The sequence below is a fragment of the Crinia signifera genome, chromosome 1 (assembly GCF_055691185.1).
Source record: "Crinia signifera chromosome 1, ASM5569118v1, whole genome shotgun sequence".
Taxonomy (NCBI): Eukaryota; Metazoa; Chordata; class Amphibia; order Anura; family Myobatrachidae; genus Crinia; species Crinia signifera.
The window spans coordinates 396,999,867-397,019,267 of record NC_139217.1 but is presented as its reverse complement, the minus strand read 5'-3'; the positions used below and the strand labels follow the sequence as shown (position 1 = coordinate 397,019,267).

Here is a 19,401-nt window from a genome sequence, read left to right as displayed (position 1 = left end):
TTTTTGTAGGTACATGTAGGGTGAGGGCATAAAACAGGGTGGGGGGCATTATACAAGCAGGGGAGGACAGAGCATAATAAAAGCAAGGACATAATACAAGCTGTTGGGGGAGGCATAATTCAAGCAGGATGGGGGAGGCAAAGCCAGTCAATAGGCGGACCACTAGTGGTCGATGGGCAATATGTTGACACATGAAGCAGGTCAACATGGTCTAGGCCAGGGGTAGTCAACTCCAGTCCTCGAGAGCTACCAACAGTTAATGTTTTCCAGGTCTCCTCACAGAATCACAAGTGAAATATTTAGCTCCACCTGTGGATCTTTTACAATGTGTCAGTCAGTAATGAGTGCACCTGTGCACCTGCGAGGTGAGCTGGAAAATGTGAACTGTTGGTAGCTCTCGAGGACTGGAGTTGGCGACCCCTGGTCTAGGTAGGCATTGACAAAATGTGGACATGTAAATGGTCAACGCAAGGTTTTCAGGATTGTTCTTTTAAAACCAACTTGTTCTTACTTTACCATATCAGTGGGCATGGAGGGAGATTGTAATAGTGTGCATAGCACAGCGAGCCATGCGAGGGGACCGGAAACACTAATACAATGTCCATGTTGACATCCGATGTCCATGTTGACATGCTGATGTGCGTATTCGCAATCCTGTATGCACATGCATACAGATCGTAGCGAGCATGTGCAATCCAAAATAGTGACAAAAAATAGCTAAAGGATCTATCTGCAATCCCCTCACAATTTGAGTGACAGGAATTTGGTGTTTGGGGTGGACACCTGCCTTTTTTTGGGAGTGTCCGGAAATACACAGACATGCCGAGTTTTATGGGAGGGTGTGTGTGATGTCAGCGACGGCACCGATCGGTCTGTATCTGTCGCAGAATTGTGAAAGGATCAGACGTACTCACATTTGCTTAATGGATAAAATTGCGTATGGATGATCGACAGGATATCGGATAGCCATATTTTTGCAATTCACTCGCAGATTTGCACATGGTATGTTTTTTTCTGTCTGGGTGGCAGCAACTTTACGTATGAGTGATGAGGTCTGAATCATGTCATATGTCATCTACTGATCCGAAATAGGAGTATTTGCTCAAAACTTACAGTATGTCCAGGTTTTGTTGGTTTATATATCACCCTTACTGCGCACCTGTGGCCTTATTCTAATGCACTCTCTCCCCCAAGCGTTTGCACGGGGGTGATGTTTTGCTAATGGGCCTTTCTACGCATGTGCATACACTGGGTGCAAATGGGCATGGCGAACTGCGAGTGGGGGGGCGGCGGTGAGGAGACGCGCCCATGGGAATGCCCAGCATTTCATGGATGTTCCTATGAAAACTCTGGGCCTTCCCATGGAAATTAGGCAGTGATTGCAAGTTTAAATTCAAGGTTACTATATCTTCTGAAGCACCTTTAACACATCCAGAGGGCCATGGAAAAATATCTGTGCTCTGCAAAATTGTAAACGGCACATCCAAGATCTACCGCTTTAGGGGCCTGATTCAGACCTGACCACTGATGTAAGAATTTGCAGTGGATTGCGAGGCGTATGCCACCGTCCCGACAAAAAGAGTAACTGCTCCTTTCAAAGAGAATTGAGAATGGATCAGTAAACGGTTTCCGCAAAAAGTATATTGCAAATCCCTACACAATTCATCATGCATCATCGAAAGGATTTTACTGTCTGTGCAGATGTGAGTAGGTCTGAGGCTTCCACTACATCTGTGACTGAGACAGAGGGCCAGATGCACTAAGCTTCAAAAGTGATAACATGGAGAGTGATAAACAGCCAGCCAATCAGCTCCTACCTGCCATGTCACAGACTGTGTTTGAAAAATGACAGGCAGGAGCTGATTGGCTGGCTGTTTATCACTCTCCATGTTATCACTTTTGAAGCTTAATGCATCTGGCCCAGAGTAACATGATCATCGCTGACGTCACAGACCCTCCTCAAAAACACCTGGGCACACCTGCATTTTTATCCACCACCACACAGATACCACACCCAAAAACCATCTTCCCCTCAGTGAAACTGCAAGAGGATTACATTTATGATCCATACACATTTTTTGTTGCTATTTCCCCTCATGTATGCACGATGTGAATGGTACGCATGCGCCGTCATTCAATGAACGCTCAAGTCATAAATTCTCTAATTAACAGTTAGGCTGAATCAGGCCCCAAGGACATGAATGAACACTTGTATATTTAGGTGGTTTGGCTTGTAAATGAGGCCTTCTGCTTTTCTGTAGCTATGAAACCATCAGTAAGCAAGAGATGTTTAATGTCTGTACAAGACCCTACAAGTAAATTACATTATTTGTTTGCTTCCCCAGTGGTTTGGAAACCTTGTCACGATGAAGTGGTGGAATGATATATGGTTGAATGAGGGATTTGCCTCATACATGGAATACATTGGTGCTAGCTTCATTGACCCCAACCTAAAAATGGTAAGAATAATACAAGCTTCACATGGCTAAATATAGTAAACATTGCATATATCTCAGGCTTGGAGCACAATGATATAGAACACTGAGTTCAATCATTCTTAATGGGGACTGCTATAAAATCACAGACCCCTAGTTTCCCACCATGAGCTTTTCATCATCTTTCTGTATAGCGGCTTGATAGAAGTCTGCATGTTGGCAAAAGTAAAAATGGCAGGTAACGCTTCGCATAGCCAGTGCTTAGCGGCGCTGCACGGCACTAAGAAAATAATACAAAATCCCAGGACTAGATGCTCCAAACCCGGTATTCAAACCCTGCCAACTTTAGGACAATATCCCAGCATCCCACTAATCTAAGTCCCAGGATTAGCCACCATAGCAGATGTTTGTTAATTACCTTTCAAGTCTTAATTACATTTAAAATATACTTAATTAACAGACAAAGACCAAACAGTAGAGGAAGAAATTAAAAATAACACCTAATGCCAGCAGCTATAAGGGTTCCTCAGCCAGTAGTAAATGTTGCTGCAAGGCTCTGTCCATTAGCAGGGGGAAGTGATCATGTAGCCATTTATGCTAATTACCGGAGAGGGATCTTTTTCTCACTATAATGAAACACTGTGTGGAGAATGAGCGTTTGAGAGTCAAAATCTATCATTTGAAGTATTTATATTAAAGTGCAATGAAAAACAACAAATCCAGAGGCTGGTAAAAGGGGTCACTAAATGTCAAGTGTATCTTTATGATTATCTCTTAAAAGGAAGCAATTTATAGCACATTTTCCCCACATCTGCAATGCCAGCTTTTATGGACAATTATGGAGGTTCTCTTTACTTCGGTTTAACATGGCAAAGTATAGCTCCTCCAGGTTTCTGCAAATGGCATTTCACCTAAAAATGGACATTAATTTGAGGGTGTGCGAGTGTCTGGGAATAATTGTCTTGCACTATGCAGGGCATGCTGTGCCATTTATACAGCAAGGGCCCGTTCTCTCACTCCATGTACAGTCTTTTCTACACAATGCATTGCCATCATTTCTATTTCATCGTGAATCTCTTCACCCCTGTATAAATATTTTCTCAGCGTCCCATACACTTAAACTAACAAAATAATGCAACAAAATACTGTAAAAGTGCAAGACAAAAGGTGGCAAAACCGAGCAAGGTAAAAGTAAAGTACAATTATAACAGCATTAAAATACACAAATCAGTCATTAGTTAAGCTTAAAAAAAAAAAAGATTTGACATATCTCATAAAATATTATGTTGACTTTCTGATATTCAGTTTGCCCCATACTCTCGTCACTCGTCATTACTAACTGTCACATTTTCAAACTTGTGGCACATTCATTCCTAACGGACACATTGCACATATCCTTAGGTGGTCTGGAAAACATGAACTGTTGGTAGATTTAGAGAAGCCGTTTAGCCAGCCCTGACTTCCCATAAATGGTCCAGTGTATATCCATTCTTGGCCAAAGGTGACTTAATTAGTAGAGAATAAGCGCTGTCTGGAGCAAGAACTCTAAATTTTAGTAAAACAATTTATAAACAAAACAACATTGGCCAATATTACTAATACATAAACATTACGGCTATTATAACTTTTGAAACTAACAAATCCATCTAAGGAACATTTTTAAATAAATGCATGTGGTACTAACAACTAATATCCAACTAAACAAGTTGTCTAAAGATACTCCGTGTATGCTTTACAAATGGGTCTGAGACCAAGAATTTTATTTTAAGGTCCTAATACTGGGTGACTCGCAAGGCTGTAAATTTCACAGCCCTACGAGTCCCCCAGATGCTGCCCACACGGCCGCCCCCCCTCCCCCCGAACCCCAGCAGCCTTGGTGCGGCGACCATTGAATGATTTCTTCAGCACTTACAGATCCGACACACCTCTATGGTGTCTCAGACCTGCGAGCACCCTGTGCGGGAAGCATGCGGGCAGCTGACGTCCACTGATGTCAGCTGCCTGCCCCCATCACCCGCCTCATCAGGGATTTACCATGGGAACGCCCATGAGAGGCTGGGAAATAGGCAAATTCCCCCACCCGCTTCCTCACGCCCCTACATGCCCCCCCCCCCCCCCCCCCACCCGTCCTGACTTATGTGTGTGAGCGCTGTGGGCGCTCACACACAGCAGCTGCACATGCTTTTAAAACCCTAAAAAAAAAGGGGGGTGATAGAATTAGAATAACCCCCTAGATGTAATGCTTTTGTATTAGTAATATTGGCCAATGTTGTGTTGTTTATAAATTGTTTTAATAAAATGTAGAGTTATTGCTCCAGACAGCGCTTATTCTCCATTTTTTTCTTTGTACTTGAGCAAAGAGAAAGAGTTTGGTAATCGCTTGTAGAATCAGCTGCAGTCTGGGGTAATTGTTTAGATCAGCGCTCAACAGCTATTTTTACTTTTGCTTGACTTAATTAGTACCTCAATTAACCTACAATTAGATTTAACCAGCTGTGTTGAGAATCGCACAGTATTAAGCTGCATTCAATCCCGATGTGCGACCTCGCGGCATCGGATGCGAAAGCAGAAATAGACTGTGCAGGCAAGTCTACAAGTCTATTTCTGCTTGAGTGAAAGGAGGGCCATGCTGCTCAATGCAGCATGCCAACCCTCCCCCCCCCCCCCTCTGCTAACCGTGCCATCCCTCCCTGCCAGCCGATACCGGGATCCAGCTGTGTCCTGGGGGCCACCAATATCAAATCAATATCGACGGCTGACAGATTGCACAGTGTGTACACACCTTTACTGTGATTTCATAGCATAATCAATATACATAGGACATTCAACCAATTCTAAACATAATATTGTGATTATATTGAATTGATTTTGTCAGAACGAGCTCTTTATGCTGCACAACTTGATAAATATTTTTGAAAAAGACGCTTGGACATCCTCCAGGACTGTATCAGTTAAAGAAGAAGACATTCACAAAGTGGATCATATATTGGGATTATTTGATGACTTCACATACAACAAGGTAAGTTATTACTCTTTTTAGCTTTGAAAAAAATGCAAACAAAATAAAGTGGAACCTGTAATTTATACCATAGTCATGCATTGTATATTCAGTTGCCAGTAGGGGGACAACAAGAAGCCGGTAATTATACTTGCTATTTGAATTGTGCTGTATTTTGAAAGCGATAGTGATCCCTATTTTTTACTTTGGAAATAAAATGTAAGCTTTAATTAAATCGGGCAAATCATATGTGTTTTAGATCCGCTCCGATCCATTGTGTGACCCCTTGGACATTGGATCGGAGCTCCTATATCGCAAATGCTGAATGTAGGATCCGTCAGATCAGACAGCCTCCGGCAGCACTTGTTGGGATTATATCACATGCAATCCTGCCGCCTGGGAAGCTGGGGATGGACTGGCCATACACTACTGCGAGAAGTCGTGTATGGCCAACTTAACCCTTAATCTCTGGGTTGCAGCTTCACATTTTGGATTTAAAAGTGTTACCTAAACTCACAATTAATATAGTGGGTCAGTATCAAAGGAAATTCATGTTAATAAACTCCAACATAATAATACAACATCTGCATAAATAGAGTTATATGGAAAAAACACAACTTTTTCTTAATAGTCGTTTTTTCTTTACCAACGCTGCCCATTTCTTTTGAGACATGCTGTATAGTACACAGTGTATCCACATACCTATTCATACTCAAAATAGTTATTGTACATCTTTAGTTATGTATTGCTACTGTACATGATGACAAGTTAGAAAAGATTACATATAAAAGTATCATCATTAATATAACAATAGGGAGAATTCTAAACAATGAGCCAATCAGGCTGCTTTTGTATTGAAAGAATTGGCAACTTTTAACACAGCGGTCTACAAAAACTCAAATGCTTTTTCTTAAATGAATGCCGCTTTTTAACTTCAGGAAATATAACTAACTTGCACATAATTAAATGTGTTCCACTTTTCCCTTCAGGCGGCTGCTTTAGTCCGAATGGTTTCCACCTTCCTGACAGAGAGCCTCTTCATCAAAGGGATCAGCGTGAGTTTAGAAAATCATTTTTGGAATTTATGAATCTTTGACAATATAAGACTAGGCAGACACATCTGATTCATTGATACAACGTGGATCTCACTGCTTACCCCCTCGAGAAGTAATGAACCTTCCATTTGTCTCATCACAGTCATACTTGAAGAGATTTTCATTCTCAAATGCTGACCAGGAGGAACTGTGGAATCATTTACAAATGGTACTTTCCTCCATTTTCCTTACCTATGTAGCATGCATAAAATGTTACCACAACTACTAACTTTTACTAACATCTTTCAAATGGCACTGCAAAATAATAATCTTGCTTATCATTGGAGTGTTCTCGACTCTTCAGTACTGATTAAAGGTCTTCTTAGAATAAACAAAAATGCTATTTATTTTTGATGTATCGAAGCTGTTGAAAACATATCACATAACAAGGAAGGCAGAAAAATATGTCAGAAAGCAAGCATCAATTGATAATTATACCCAGGTGCATTTTGGAAAGGAGAAATAGGAAGTCAGACCACAATGTTAGTTAATTGATAAACTTGGGTTCAAGGAGGAAGTTGAGAAATGTAGAAGAGAGATTGAAAGAAACTGGGGAAGAATGGGGGCTGGGTAGACGGCAAGTGGATTGGGATTTAACTAACCAAGAAAGGAGGTATACAGTCTAGTAAGGGTGAAGGTAGAGCCAATAGAACACAGCTATAATGGAGGAAGGGAGCTACAGTGGGAGATTATATTCAGAAGATGGTGAAAGGCAGCAAGGAAGCCCGGATTTGTGAAAGGACCCATATGATGTTACATACTGAATTTGGCGACTGGAAACCGGAAATAGGTTTGGGGGACTTTATTCTTCCACGTTGCTGTGATCTATGGTAGTTTTTGAAGAGAAGAAAATCAGGTTTCTGACATCTGTTCATAGGGGTTGAGGCCCAATCCAGTAGGTGGGCTCTCCTTGCCCCCAGTACTGTCAGATGCATTTGGGAATGTGATGTTCATTTTTGTTGTGATGCAGCACCATCTAAAATAAAGGTGTAAGCCTTTTCTTTAATGTGAACATTTTTGGAGCACTTAGAAACACCATCTCAAATATGAACAAAGCGACTGTAATTGGAGAACAACCTATTTACAATATCCAATTCTGACCTAAACTCGTTAATTATTACTTATCATCGGTCAGCCAAACCAAGAAATGTAAGATAGAAGCATCTGATCTGCAATTACTGATGGAAATGCCCCATAGAAAATATATGTACAGTACGTTTGGAAATTTAGAATCTAGAAATCTTATATTCACCCATGCCCATTCCTGTAGAAGAAACACACACAATAAAGTACAAATAATGTTCCACTTATTTTGTTACCATGACCTTTTATGACCTATCCCTATGCAAGTGGAAAAGTCACCCAATAGGACACATTTATATAATAGGGGATGATAGATCCAGTTACTGAATGTAATATTTATATGGTCAGGAAGAGGGGCAGCACCCTCACTGGGGGTTTGGCTTTTACCTTCCTCTGGAGCTACACAATATACAATGAGTTGAACTAAATAGACTTTTTAAATTTCTATTAAATATGTTGGTTCCGGTTGATGCTTCAACAGGCAATAGATCGACACATGAAAAAGGTGGACATGCAATAGGTTGACATTGACTAAAGGTCGACACAAGCAAAAGGCTGATGTGAAAATGGCAGAAATACATCAACACAGGATTTTTATGATTTTTTGTACATTGTAATGTATGTGATCTTCCTGAAATCCAGCCACCCCGCCATCCGCTTCCACTGCAGCCCTGCTGCTGACATATGGGCGGTCGCATAGGAGCCTGTGTGCTGCTATGTGTAGCCCAGCACTAAGCGGGTTTTTCTGGTTGATTCCCTCAGATGCATATTTGCATCCTTGCGAGTCAACCTAACCCTGCCTTGCGAATGGTGGTACGCCAGCCCACCATGCGCAAGGCACATTCCTTTGCACTGGCCTCATTAGCACGAGAACTCCCACCATTCACATGGGAATGCCCATAAAATGCTGTTTGCTCACACACCCTTCTCCACCCCCTGCCTGCTGTCCTGGTTACGTGCACCTAGCGATCTGACTATTCGCAGTGGGTGTATGCACATGCACAGTAACACAACATTGGTCCCCATGCAAACGAACGGCCTTTGCAAACGGACCTGAATAAGATCCAAAGTATGTACCCATATAATGACAATGATTCAAAGATGAGTTACTGTATGTTCCATTGTAGTTTCCTTGTTACATGCTTAGTTTTTTCTTTAAATATGCAGTAAAAACAGATAGTGTAATATGTATACCAGTATGCCAGGGCTTTGGAATTTTCTGTGGTAACAGTTACTTGTATCCTCAAATGAAATTCAAAGAGAAATACAATGAATATCAAAGCCATTTGCAAACACTGCTTGCTGTCAGTTCTATTCTGACTTTTGCATGAAATGCAAGGTACACAATTTGTTGATCTCAATCTTTAAAGACCATATAATTATAGCAAAGGACAGCTCTTGCGTTAAGAGCTGTCCTTTGCGGTGAGAGTCGCCGGGTCCCAGCAGGTCCCGGCGGCTCCCCCCTCCCTCACACACCCGGCGCTGCTGCTGCTGCGCTGGGCTCTCCTCCTCCCTGCCCCCGGAAGAGGATCAGTGCAGGGAGGAGGTCACAGGTCCGCGCAGCACAGCTCTGTGCTGCCCGGACACAGGTGAGGGGGGGAGGGGGCGATGCGAGGCGGCGGGGGGTCGGCGCGGGGCGGCGGAGGGTTGCGGTAGAAGCCCATTGGCTTCTATGGGGCATCGCCAGATTTTTCTGGCGATGCCCCCCGCCGCGGTAACCCGGGGGGGGATGCTTACAGCATCCCAAAATGCTGTAAAAATCCAGATAACGGGGTTTTTACCGCATTTTTCGCTTAGAGAATCTCCCCCCAAAGCTCTCTGGTCTGTGTCAGTGTTGACTTTCATTGGAATCTTGTTTGTCATTAACAACACAAGTTGTGCTGCAGATACAATGCAGGTTGGAGATAATGGGCACTGGGAAAGTCTATAAAACAATCTCTGATTTTTCCAATCTAACAAATAAAAGGAATGATACTACAGTATATTATACTTCCGGGTAAAAATTTCAGGTTCTAGTTTCTTCAACTGGGGCGTCTGCTTGTCGTTCTGACTCCTTTGCCTTGATTAATCTTGTGACCTTGCAAAATATTCTTGTGGGAAGATAAACGTGGGTAAAATAGGTTTTGTAGGGCTGAGTGGCCATATCTGCAAAGAAGATGCTTAAAGCACCAAAAAAAGATTTTCCACCTGATGTAACCTTTTTAAACAATCTGAGCACAGCTTTGTAAACAAGATATAATTTTTTAATTGAAAATCCTAATGCGTTCCAGACATTGTCATGTTCATGTACTATAAAAACCAGACACATACAGTTTTTTTAAGATATTTCAGATTAAAATAGATATCCAGAAAACTTTGTTTTGCAAGGTAGTCCTTATTTAGCATATTTATTTTATATTTTCCCAAAGATTGCTTTTATTCTATCCCAATGAAAGCACAAATGCAAAAATGAAGTAAATGTCTTGGCTATAATACTTTGTGGTCAGCTTCCTGTTTCACATCTGTTTTATCAATCCTAATAGAATGTGTAGAAGTATCAGCAAATCAGTGTCTTTTAATTGACTTCCCTTTATTAATCTTATCCTTCAATTAAACTATGTGACTGTAAACAGATGTTATCGCCGGTGGCGTCACAAGCAGGGGAGTGCTGTGTAGGGTGTGGATTATTAGGTAGTCTATATAGACAAGCAATAGGTTGACAGGGTCAAAAATTCAGCAGCAGTGCGAGCTGTCCGCCGAACTTGAACCATGCCTTGTAAGTTAATGCTCTTTAAAAAACATCCGAGTTCGGCGGACAGCTCACACTGCCGCTGAACTAGGGCGGCATTAAATCTCGCCCTGTAGATCTAACAGCTGGATCTGCTGGATCGATTGAGATATCACCTAGTTTGTATCCAGCTTTAGACTCGACTTGCCTCATTTTTGCAGGTGATTTTGCAGTGGATCTGGGAGGGGAGGTTCATTCCTGGGAATGTGCTTCATTTGCTGACAAAAGCAGTTTCTTAGCCTAGAAAATAGCAATTACATTTGCGTGCAATCGTGAATTAGGCACTGAGGGCCTAATTCAGGTTGGCTCGGTAATCAGCCCTACCCGTGCAAACGCCTCGGCCAGTGTGATACTCCCATAAAATGCTGGGCATTCCTCTGCTCTGGGCCTGCCCCCTGCCCTCTCCCTTCCCACCCATGCGCAGACCCCCCACCATTGGAATGGGGCCAGATTTGGCCCCTTACGAGTGATACAGAATCAGGCCCTAAGTGCATTTTTGTCAGAACAACATATATTTCCAAATACTACACATGTATACTTATTTTCAATGTATAGATTCTTCAATAAGAATAACAAAGCTCAGGTCAATGTGTCAATATGGGGATTACAAGGAAAACTCTGTAACAAGTCTCTTACCTTAATAATTACCTTAACCAACCATCAAAGAAACAGGGCCAGATGTATCAAGCTTCAAAAGTGATAAAATGGAAAGTGATAAACAACCAGCCAATCAGCTCCTACCTGTTAACCCAGCCTGTAACATGACAGGTAGGAGCTGATTGGCTTGCTGTTTATCACTCTCTGTTTTATCACCTTTTGAAGCTTGATACATCTGGCCCTAATTGAGGTATTTTTCCAGGGATGTAGTCAGCATCCTGGCAGTCCGGATGCCAGCATTCAGCATACCGATGCTGGCATTCTGTTAAAAGACTGGAGCCAGAATCTCGAAACAGATCATGATGCCAATGCCGGAATCCCGATAGCCGGCATCCCGATTGGTGAGTATGTTGTGAGGTTTAGATGCTAGTGGGGGGAAGGGGGAACTTTGGGTTATGTTTTGGGTGGATAGGGTAGTCTGTGGGGAGGGGGGTTAGGTTTAGGCCCTTAGAAGGGAGGGTTAGGCAGTGGAGAGGGGGGGGTAGGTTCAGGTAGGTTTTACAGTTGTTAGGTTTAGGCACTAGTGGGGACGGTTAGGGTCAGACTGTTGGGTAGAGAGGGGAGAATTAGGGTTAGGTTGCAAAAAGGGTGGGTTAGGGGGTGCTGGAGGAAGGTAAATATCCTTACCTGACACCTGTCGGGATTCCCTCCTTCGGGATGCCGGCATGACCACTGGAGGGTCATCCATATGGATGACCCTCCAGTGGTCATCCATATGTATTCCCAGCAGGTATGAGAGATAGTAACCTTTGGGTGCTGGTTTCTTGACTAATGTACCAGTATTCCAGATGGCGTTAGTTGTTGTAGCCTATGGGTTACTATTTACAGAAATCACTTCCCAATAAAGAAGTCTAAAAAGTTTTGAGGTGATGACTTCTTTTGGAACCCTTGTTCCAGGATGTGATTTTTAATATATCCTGGTAAATGTCTTTTTCAGAAATATAGATGATCAGATATTATAATTACCGGATCTGTCATTGCTTGTTTTGTTCTGCAGCAGTTGTCTTTTCTTTTATTTCTGTACTGACCATGTTTTTCTTATTTGCGACATCTGCCCTGATAATACCATAAAATATTTAATAAAGATATTTTTCTAAATAAATAAATTAATTAGTCAATATTATTTATTTATTAATTAAAAGTTTCTTATATAGCGCAGCATATTCCATTGCGCTTTACAATAGGAGATACTGATACAAAAAACTGGGTATTTGCAGACAGTCAAAGGTATGTGGGCCCTGCTCGCAAGCTTACAATCAATAGGGAAATAGAAATTGATACACTAGGATAGATATTCTTTATTGCATGCAAAGGTTCCTGGTGTGCTGTATGATACAGTGACCCAGCAGTTTGGCAATGGGTCAGGAGGATGGAAAATGTGAAAAAGAAAGATAGTGGATATGTGTGGACTGTACTATGGGGATGTGATTAGATAGGAACGGTATATGAAGGTTAAGTGGCTGGTTCTGGAATAAGCTTGCCTGAAGAGGTGAGTTTTCAGGGAACGCTTGTAGGTTTGGATACTGGACAAGAGTCTTATTGTGCTTGGGAGGGCATTCCACAGAGAGGGGGCAGCCCGAAGAAAGCCCTGAAATCGGGAATGGGAGTGATTAATGAGTGTGGTGAGTAGCATAGAGGTCGAGATGGAAGATATTTTTAGATAAGAGAATATATGTATGTTGGTGTAGTTAGGTTTATGGCTTTGTGTGTAAGTAAAATAATTTTGTATTGAATACGGTAGAATACAGGTAACCAATGAAGTGACTGACAGAGTAGCTTTGCAGACGATGAACGTCTGGCTAGGAAGAACCCAAATGTAAGGCGTGTGCTCGTACATACAGATTTTCCAATGTATGTGATATGTTTTCATTCCACCAATTATACATTTTCTGCTGCAGAGATTATTGTGTTAAAAATGTGGTAGACTTTTTATATTTTGGAAATGTTATACAGGGTTTTATTCTCATTTTTATTATTCCTTATGATAAGCTACTGTTTGCCTTGTGTATTGATGATTTATTGCTGCTTGTGATTAATCTCAGTTTATACTGAATGGTCAGTAAAGTCTGTCCTGCCTCAGTTGGTGCACAGCTGGACTAAGTGAAATTTAATTACTGCAAAACCATATTCTCTTCCATTCCCTGTCATTGCCTTTTTCTCTATCTGTACTTTATTTCACAGGACACTAGTGTGAAGTTTGAAAACAGGAGGGACCCTTGGTATCTTGTTAGATGAAAAAAGGTATAAAATATGAAACCATGTACCGCCAGGGCGCTACAAATATTAATAAAGCTGATATATATGCAACTATGAATAATACAATATGTTTATTGTAAAGGTAACACAGTAGTCTATTCACTGTTCTCTTTATAGAGATGCTTTTTTTCCTCCTGGCTTTCTTTGCTCAGTGATACGAATATACAATAACATAATAAAACAATTTACCAATTTATAGACTGTTTCATTCTCAGGAACACAACAAATGATGTAGCAACTCTGTATTTTGGATTCCGTTGCCTATTTTGGCTTTATCAAAACAAAAGATAAAAATAATTGCTACATCATTCGTTGTGTTCCTGTGAGAAAAGAGTATCGCTATAAAGAGAATATAGGAACAAACAAGTGATAAAGTGGAGAGTGATAACGAGTGATAACACTCTTAAAACAAAGAGTTGTAGAATATCTCAAAACCAGCAATTTACAGGATCCGAAACCACATAGGTTTACTGGGGGAAGATCATGTCAAACAAATCTTATTGACTGGGTGACTAAAGTAATAGATCAAGGTGGGGCTGTAGATGTAGCTTATCGAGACTTTAGTAAGGATTTTGACACTGTCCCACATCGCAGACTGAAAGCTTGGGATTGGATTCTAAGATGGTATAATGGATAAGATTGTTATCCATTCAGAATGTTAGGATAAACCCCTGTTCTATAGGGAACTCTAGCAGATAAGGATCCTGGAGCAGTTGCTGGATGATAAGGATAAATAAATGACATAAACTGAATATGGGACATAGGACAGACAATAACCAGGAGCATATAGGTGAGGATGGGCTACAATCCCAACCCTGACTCTGTTAATCCCTCCAGAGGTTATAGGCACCTGCAGAGCTAAGACTTCACCTATAATAGCCATGTTCGAAGGGGTAAATTAGGTTCACCCCAAACCCGGTGCCACCAGGACTTTGCAAGGAAACAAGGTATCCACCGCTTCCGGAGCAGACAAGTGGAAAGCTAACTAAAACCCGTAACAATGGGACACAAAGCAAAATGTGGCACGGCTGTCCTCCATGGGGGGAATCCTCCAGCAGTTCAACTAGTGACAGCTGAATGGATCAATTAGGAGTATAGTGTAGTAGGGTGCAGCAACACAGCATCCTAACAGACTACCATAAATGCAACAATGCATGAAGGTGTTAAACAATAAACAATACCATGAAAACTTGACCTTGACATGTATGCACTAGTACAGAAAGTTGATACAACTCTGAACCGGCTAGCTCAGCAGTACTAATAATTGTTTGCCAGTGCAACAGAGAGACCATTTAACTCCACACAGAGTACTCCTGAAAACTACAATAACTAGAAAGGACTGATGCCTAGATCACAAAGGGCACTTATCTCAATACTGGTGTGGGTCAGATTACCCAGAAGCCGGTACCAGGAGACAGGACAGGAACCGGACCCTTCTGCAGAGGGATAAGGTGGTGAACTACACGGACACGGATCTCAGGCTTCACATGATGCTGACAGGGAAAACAGACTAGGACAAGCTGCACTATTGGTGATTTTTCAAATGGAATTGAGGGTAAAATGTGCGTTTTTGCAGATGACACAAAGGTATGCAACTGGGTAGACATACTCGAAGCGGTAAAAAAAAAGATTGATGATTTAGGTAGATTAGAGGAATGGTGAAGAGCATGGCAACTACAGTTTAATGGCAAAATCATGCACTTGGGTCTCAAAAATCCAAAGACGAAATATAATATAAATGGCACTATAAAGGAAACTACTGAGGAGATCTAGGTGTCACTATTTCAGGGGACTTAAAGGCAGGTAGGCAATGTAACAAAGCAATGAAGAAGGCAAGTCAGATGCTTGGTTGCAAAGGGAGAGGAATCAGCAGTAGAAAGAAAGAAGTAATAATGCCACTGTATAGGTCATTGGTACAACCTCATCTAGAGTACTGTGTCCAGTTCGAGAGGCCATATCCACAAAAGGATATAAATACATTAGGGACTGTACATAGAAGGGCACCTAAAAAGGATGCATGGCCTACAATACAAAACTTACCCAGAAAGACTAAATGATCTTAATATGTATAGTTTAGAGCAGAGAAGGGAAAGGGGGGACATGCTAGAAACTTTCAAATATATCAAGGGTTTTAACAAGGTACAGGTGGGAGACATTCATCACAGGAAGAGGAACAGCAGAACACGAGGACAGGCACTGACACTAGAGGGAGGAAGATTCAGGGGAAATTTGAGGAAGAATTACTGCACAGAAAGAGTAGTAGATAAGTGTAATAGCCTCTCATCAGAGGTGGTAGAGGCAAATACAGTAGAACGATTTAAACATGCTTGGGATAGGCATATTGATATCCTTACAAAAAATAAGGATCAAATATGGTTTGAGGTAACATGTTTAAAAAAGGGGCAGGCTAGATGGGCCAAGTGGTTCTTATCTGCCGTCAAATTCTATGTTTCTATGTTTTTATGATAAAGTACCAGCCAATCAGCTCCTAACTTTAATTTCTCAAACACATCCTGTAACATGGCAATTAAGAGCAGATTGGCTAGTACTTCTTAACTCTTTATCACTATCCACTTAATATATGTGGGCCATTACAAAAAGTGGACTGCTGTTGTGCCTCTACAAGGAACATATTGTTTTTATTATACATGGTTTCATATATTTCACACATATTAATACGGGTTGAGTATCCCTTACCCAAATATCCATTATCCAAATCATTCCAAAACCATAGTCTCCAAAATGTACTTTTATTTATTTATTTATTTATTGCTAAAAACCTACCGGCTACATCTGTAACTGGCACTACGGTGGAAATAACATGTAAAAAATATGTGCAAGGACATGATTACTTGGCATTCAGTGTCTGAGATTGTATACAAACTTTGTTTCATGTTTTAAAACCTTGTTTCATTAATAAAATATATTTGTGTGTATTTCATGTGTTTGATGTGTTTATACAACATAAATTCAAGATACTTCATTCAAATATACAAATTTTACAAAATACGTAATAATCCATAATTCTTCTGGTCCCGAGCATTTTGGATAAGGGATACTCAGCCTGTATTTATTTCACTCTGGGTGGAGATGGTATCATATCTTATAATTTTTGACTGATAGAAAAATGTGGTGACATTTCTATTGAAATCAACTGATTTCAAGGACCTTTGAGAACCAGAACCCAGACTCTTAAGGTGCTCATACACGGTACAATTGTTGGTTGCTCCCGAACACATCTCATCGCACAGCTCAAAAAATATGTGCTGCACATACTTTTAGTACTAGATTGCTTCTCATTGCATGTCATTGCATTGCAAAACATATGCGATGCAATGCGATCTAGTCCAAATTGCATACAATAATTGTACCGTGTATAGGCACCTTTATTTATCTTTAGGTCATTTTTTATACGTTGATACTTATTTTTGATAGAAAACAACAACACTGGTCATTTTCTAAGTTTATAGATGATCAGGATGAAGTTAAATTACCAACATCATTGAAAAGCATCATGGACACATGGACGTGGCAAAAAGGCATACCGCTGTTAACCCTAAACACATCTACTGGAGGACTCAGCCAAGAGCAGTTCAAGGCAGCCGATTCTGAAAACGTCACAAGTGACAAGTATGTTTGTGTTCTACAAAACAAAGTATAGCGAGTGCAACACAACTAACAATACAACATGTTTTTTTTTTTTTATAGTATGAGTATTTTATATGCTGCACGGTCAAGCTATGATCTCTATTTTTCTACTGTTGCTGTTTGCTACTGTTGATTATAGAATATTCACATTATTTCTCTACTATTATTAACATCAGTGTACAGTATCTCCCTAATTATTGGTAAAAACAAAGGGTTAAGAAATGCCATGGCCTAATACCTGACTTACAATAGGTATTTGCATAATTAGTGATTTAGATTAAATGTCCACACTGCCATCTGCTGGCAGAGAGTGAAACTACATATCTTTCTCACATATGCACAAACATAGAAGGTAGCAGACTAGCTTTCAAAGCTTTTGCTTCGAGCAGGCTTACTAGTGAGACATATGTGTTGCTATAGCAAAATTTACAGTGATCTTTGTTTGGGGTACCAGAGGGCTAACAATGTCTAGTCAGACAGTCAGTGGATCGACACCAAACAAAAGTTTGACATGCATTCGTTAGACATTAACCAAAAATAGACATGCATTAGTTAGCTATTGACAAAAGTTAGACATGCATTAGTTAGACATTGACAAAAGTTAGACATGCATTAGTTAGAAATTGACAAAAGCTAGACATGAATTAGTTACCAACTGAATAAAGTTACACATGCATTAGTTACACATTGACAAAAGTTAGACTTGCATTAGTTACACATTGACAAAAATTACACATGCATTAGACATTGACAAAAGTTAGACATGCATTAGTTAGACATTGACAAAAGTTAGACATGCATTAGTTAGACATGCGGACACACTCAATATCCCAAATCTACTTTTTTTAAACTTACTTGTTCATACTTTAGCATCCCAGTGGGCATAGAGGAAGAATAGAATATGCACAAGCTCAGCGAGAACACGTGGTACACTGATATGGTGTCCATGTACACATATTGATTTTTCATGTCGACATTTTACGTGCGTCATTACTTTTGTCACTGTTGAACTACTGCATGTATAACTTATGCATGTCTAACTTGTCAATGTCTAACTAATGCATGTCTAAAGGCCCCCATACAGTGCATTCGTGCCACCTGATTGTCCTGGTAGCTCCCCAGGAGGGGTCACACACGATTAGGCACTTGATGTGCCAAGTTTTGCATGCAATTTATCACATGAAACTCCCGGGGATCGGCGGGCGGGGGACGCCGAAAAGCCGTCAATGGTAACATAGAGCCGGACAGGAGGAGCATTGAGCCAAGCTGCAAAAAGAAAAAAAGCCCATACAAATGAATGGGAAGCCACTAATCAGCTTTTTTATTTTCTCGGCTCCTACCACATACTGGGGTTAGTACCACCCACCAGCCAATAAGGAGAAGCCTAGAGGAGTGAGTCTTGTCAAACTTGGCATGTTGGCATGGTCTATTTGTTTTGTGATTCTTTTTGATAATGTTTTCCAAAAATCGCATCCTATAAAAATTTGCAAGTTGTATACTTTATAATGGGAAAACATCTGGATGCTAATTGAAGTGTGAGAAAAAAAATCAAAATGTGCAATTTTTGCAGCAAAATGTGATTTTACTGCAATTCGCATCCTATTAAATGTGTGCGATTTTTGACTAAAATTCACAAAAGTCAAACTATTTCTATACTATTAAATGTCACCCACAGTGTAAAAGGCCTTAGCAAAATCTAAGTAGTCCACATCTACTGCATTACCATGGTCTATGTTCCCACTCAGTTCCTCATAGATGCTAATTAAGTTAGTTTAACATGACCAATCCTTCACAAATCCAGGCTGGTTCTAACTAATAATCTTATTGCACTACAAGTACTCCTGAATGCTATCCCTTAATATTCCCTACAATAATTTCCCCAATATCGATGTCAGGCTTTCACATATATACTTTTCTGGATGTGTTTTAGTTCCCTTTTTGAATAATGGTACTACATCTACTATTCGCCATTCCCTTGGTACAAAGCTTGATGAAATTGAATCTGCGTTGCATGGGTGATTTTTTTTTTTTTTTTTTTAGAATACTGTGTATTAACCATTTGAGTGCCTAGGGAATTTGTGAAAATAGGTGTGAAAATTGCCACGCAAATATTTTTATTCATCATAATGACCTGCAATGGTTACCTTATATAGGAAATATGATATTTTTTACATAACATTTTTTATTTAAATTTATATAACAAATGTGAGCAACACTGGCATTTTAAGAGATATTTTTTGCATCTCTTACAGAGATGTTGGCACTCAAAGGGTTAAGCAGATTATTTATAAATAGGGCAGATAAAATACACCATAACAGATATAAAACATACTGAGTATTTTAAAGTATGTCAGATGTAATTTGGGAAGAAGCATTATGAGAGGCTAATCAAGGACCCCATACCTTATTCAAAATGTAGATGATTGACGTATAAATAGCCGCACTATACTTCATCTTATACAT

At 40.4% G+C, this 19,401-nt stretch overlaps 1 protein-coding gene across 1 annotated transcript in view; it reads left to right on the top strand.

Annotated features, from left to right (window-relative positions):
• Positions 1–19,401, top strand: part of LVRN (laeverin) — a 135,110-nt gene that overhangs the window by 61,909 nt on the left and 53,800 nt on the right. The window contains exons 6-10 of the mRNA XM_083151622.1: positions 2,346–2,459; positions 5,311–5,454; positions 6,423–6,488; positions 6,631–6,696; positions 16,754–16,920. Of these exons, the coding sequence (XP_083007748.1) occupies positions 2,346–2,459; positions 5,311–5,454; positions 6,423–6,488; positions 6,631–6,696; positions 16,754–16,920 (557 nt within the window). The remainder of the gene's footprint in view (positions 1–2,345; positions 2,460–5,310; positions 5,455–6,422; positions 6,489–6,630; positions 6,697–16,753; positions 16,921–19,401) is intronic.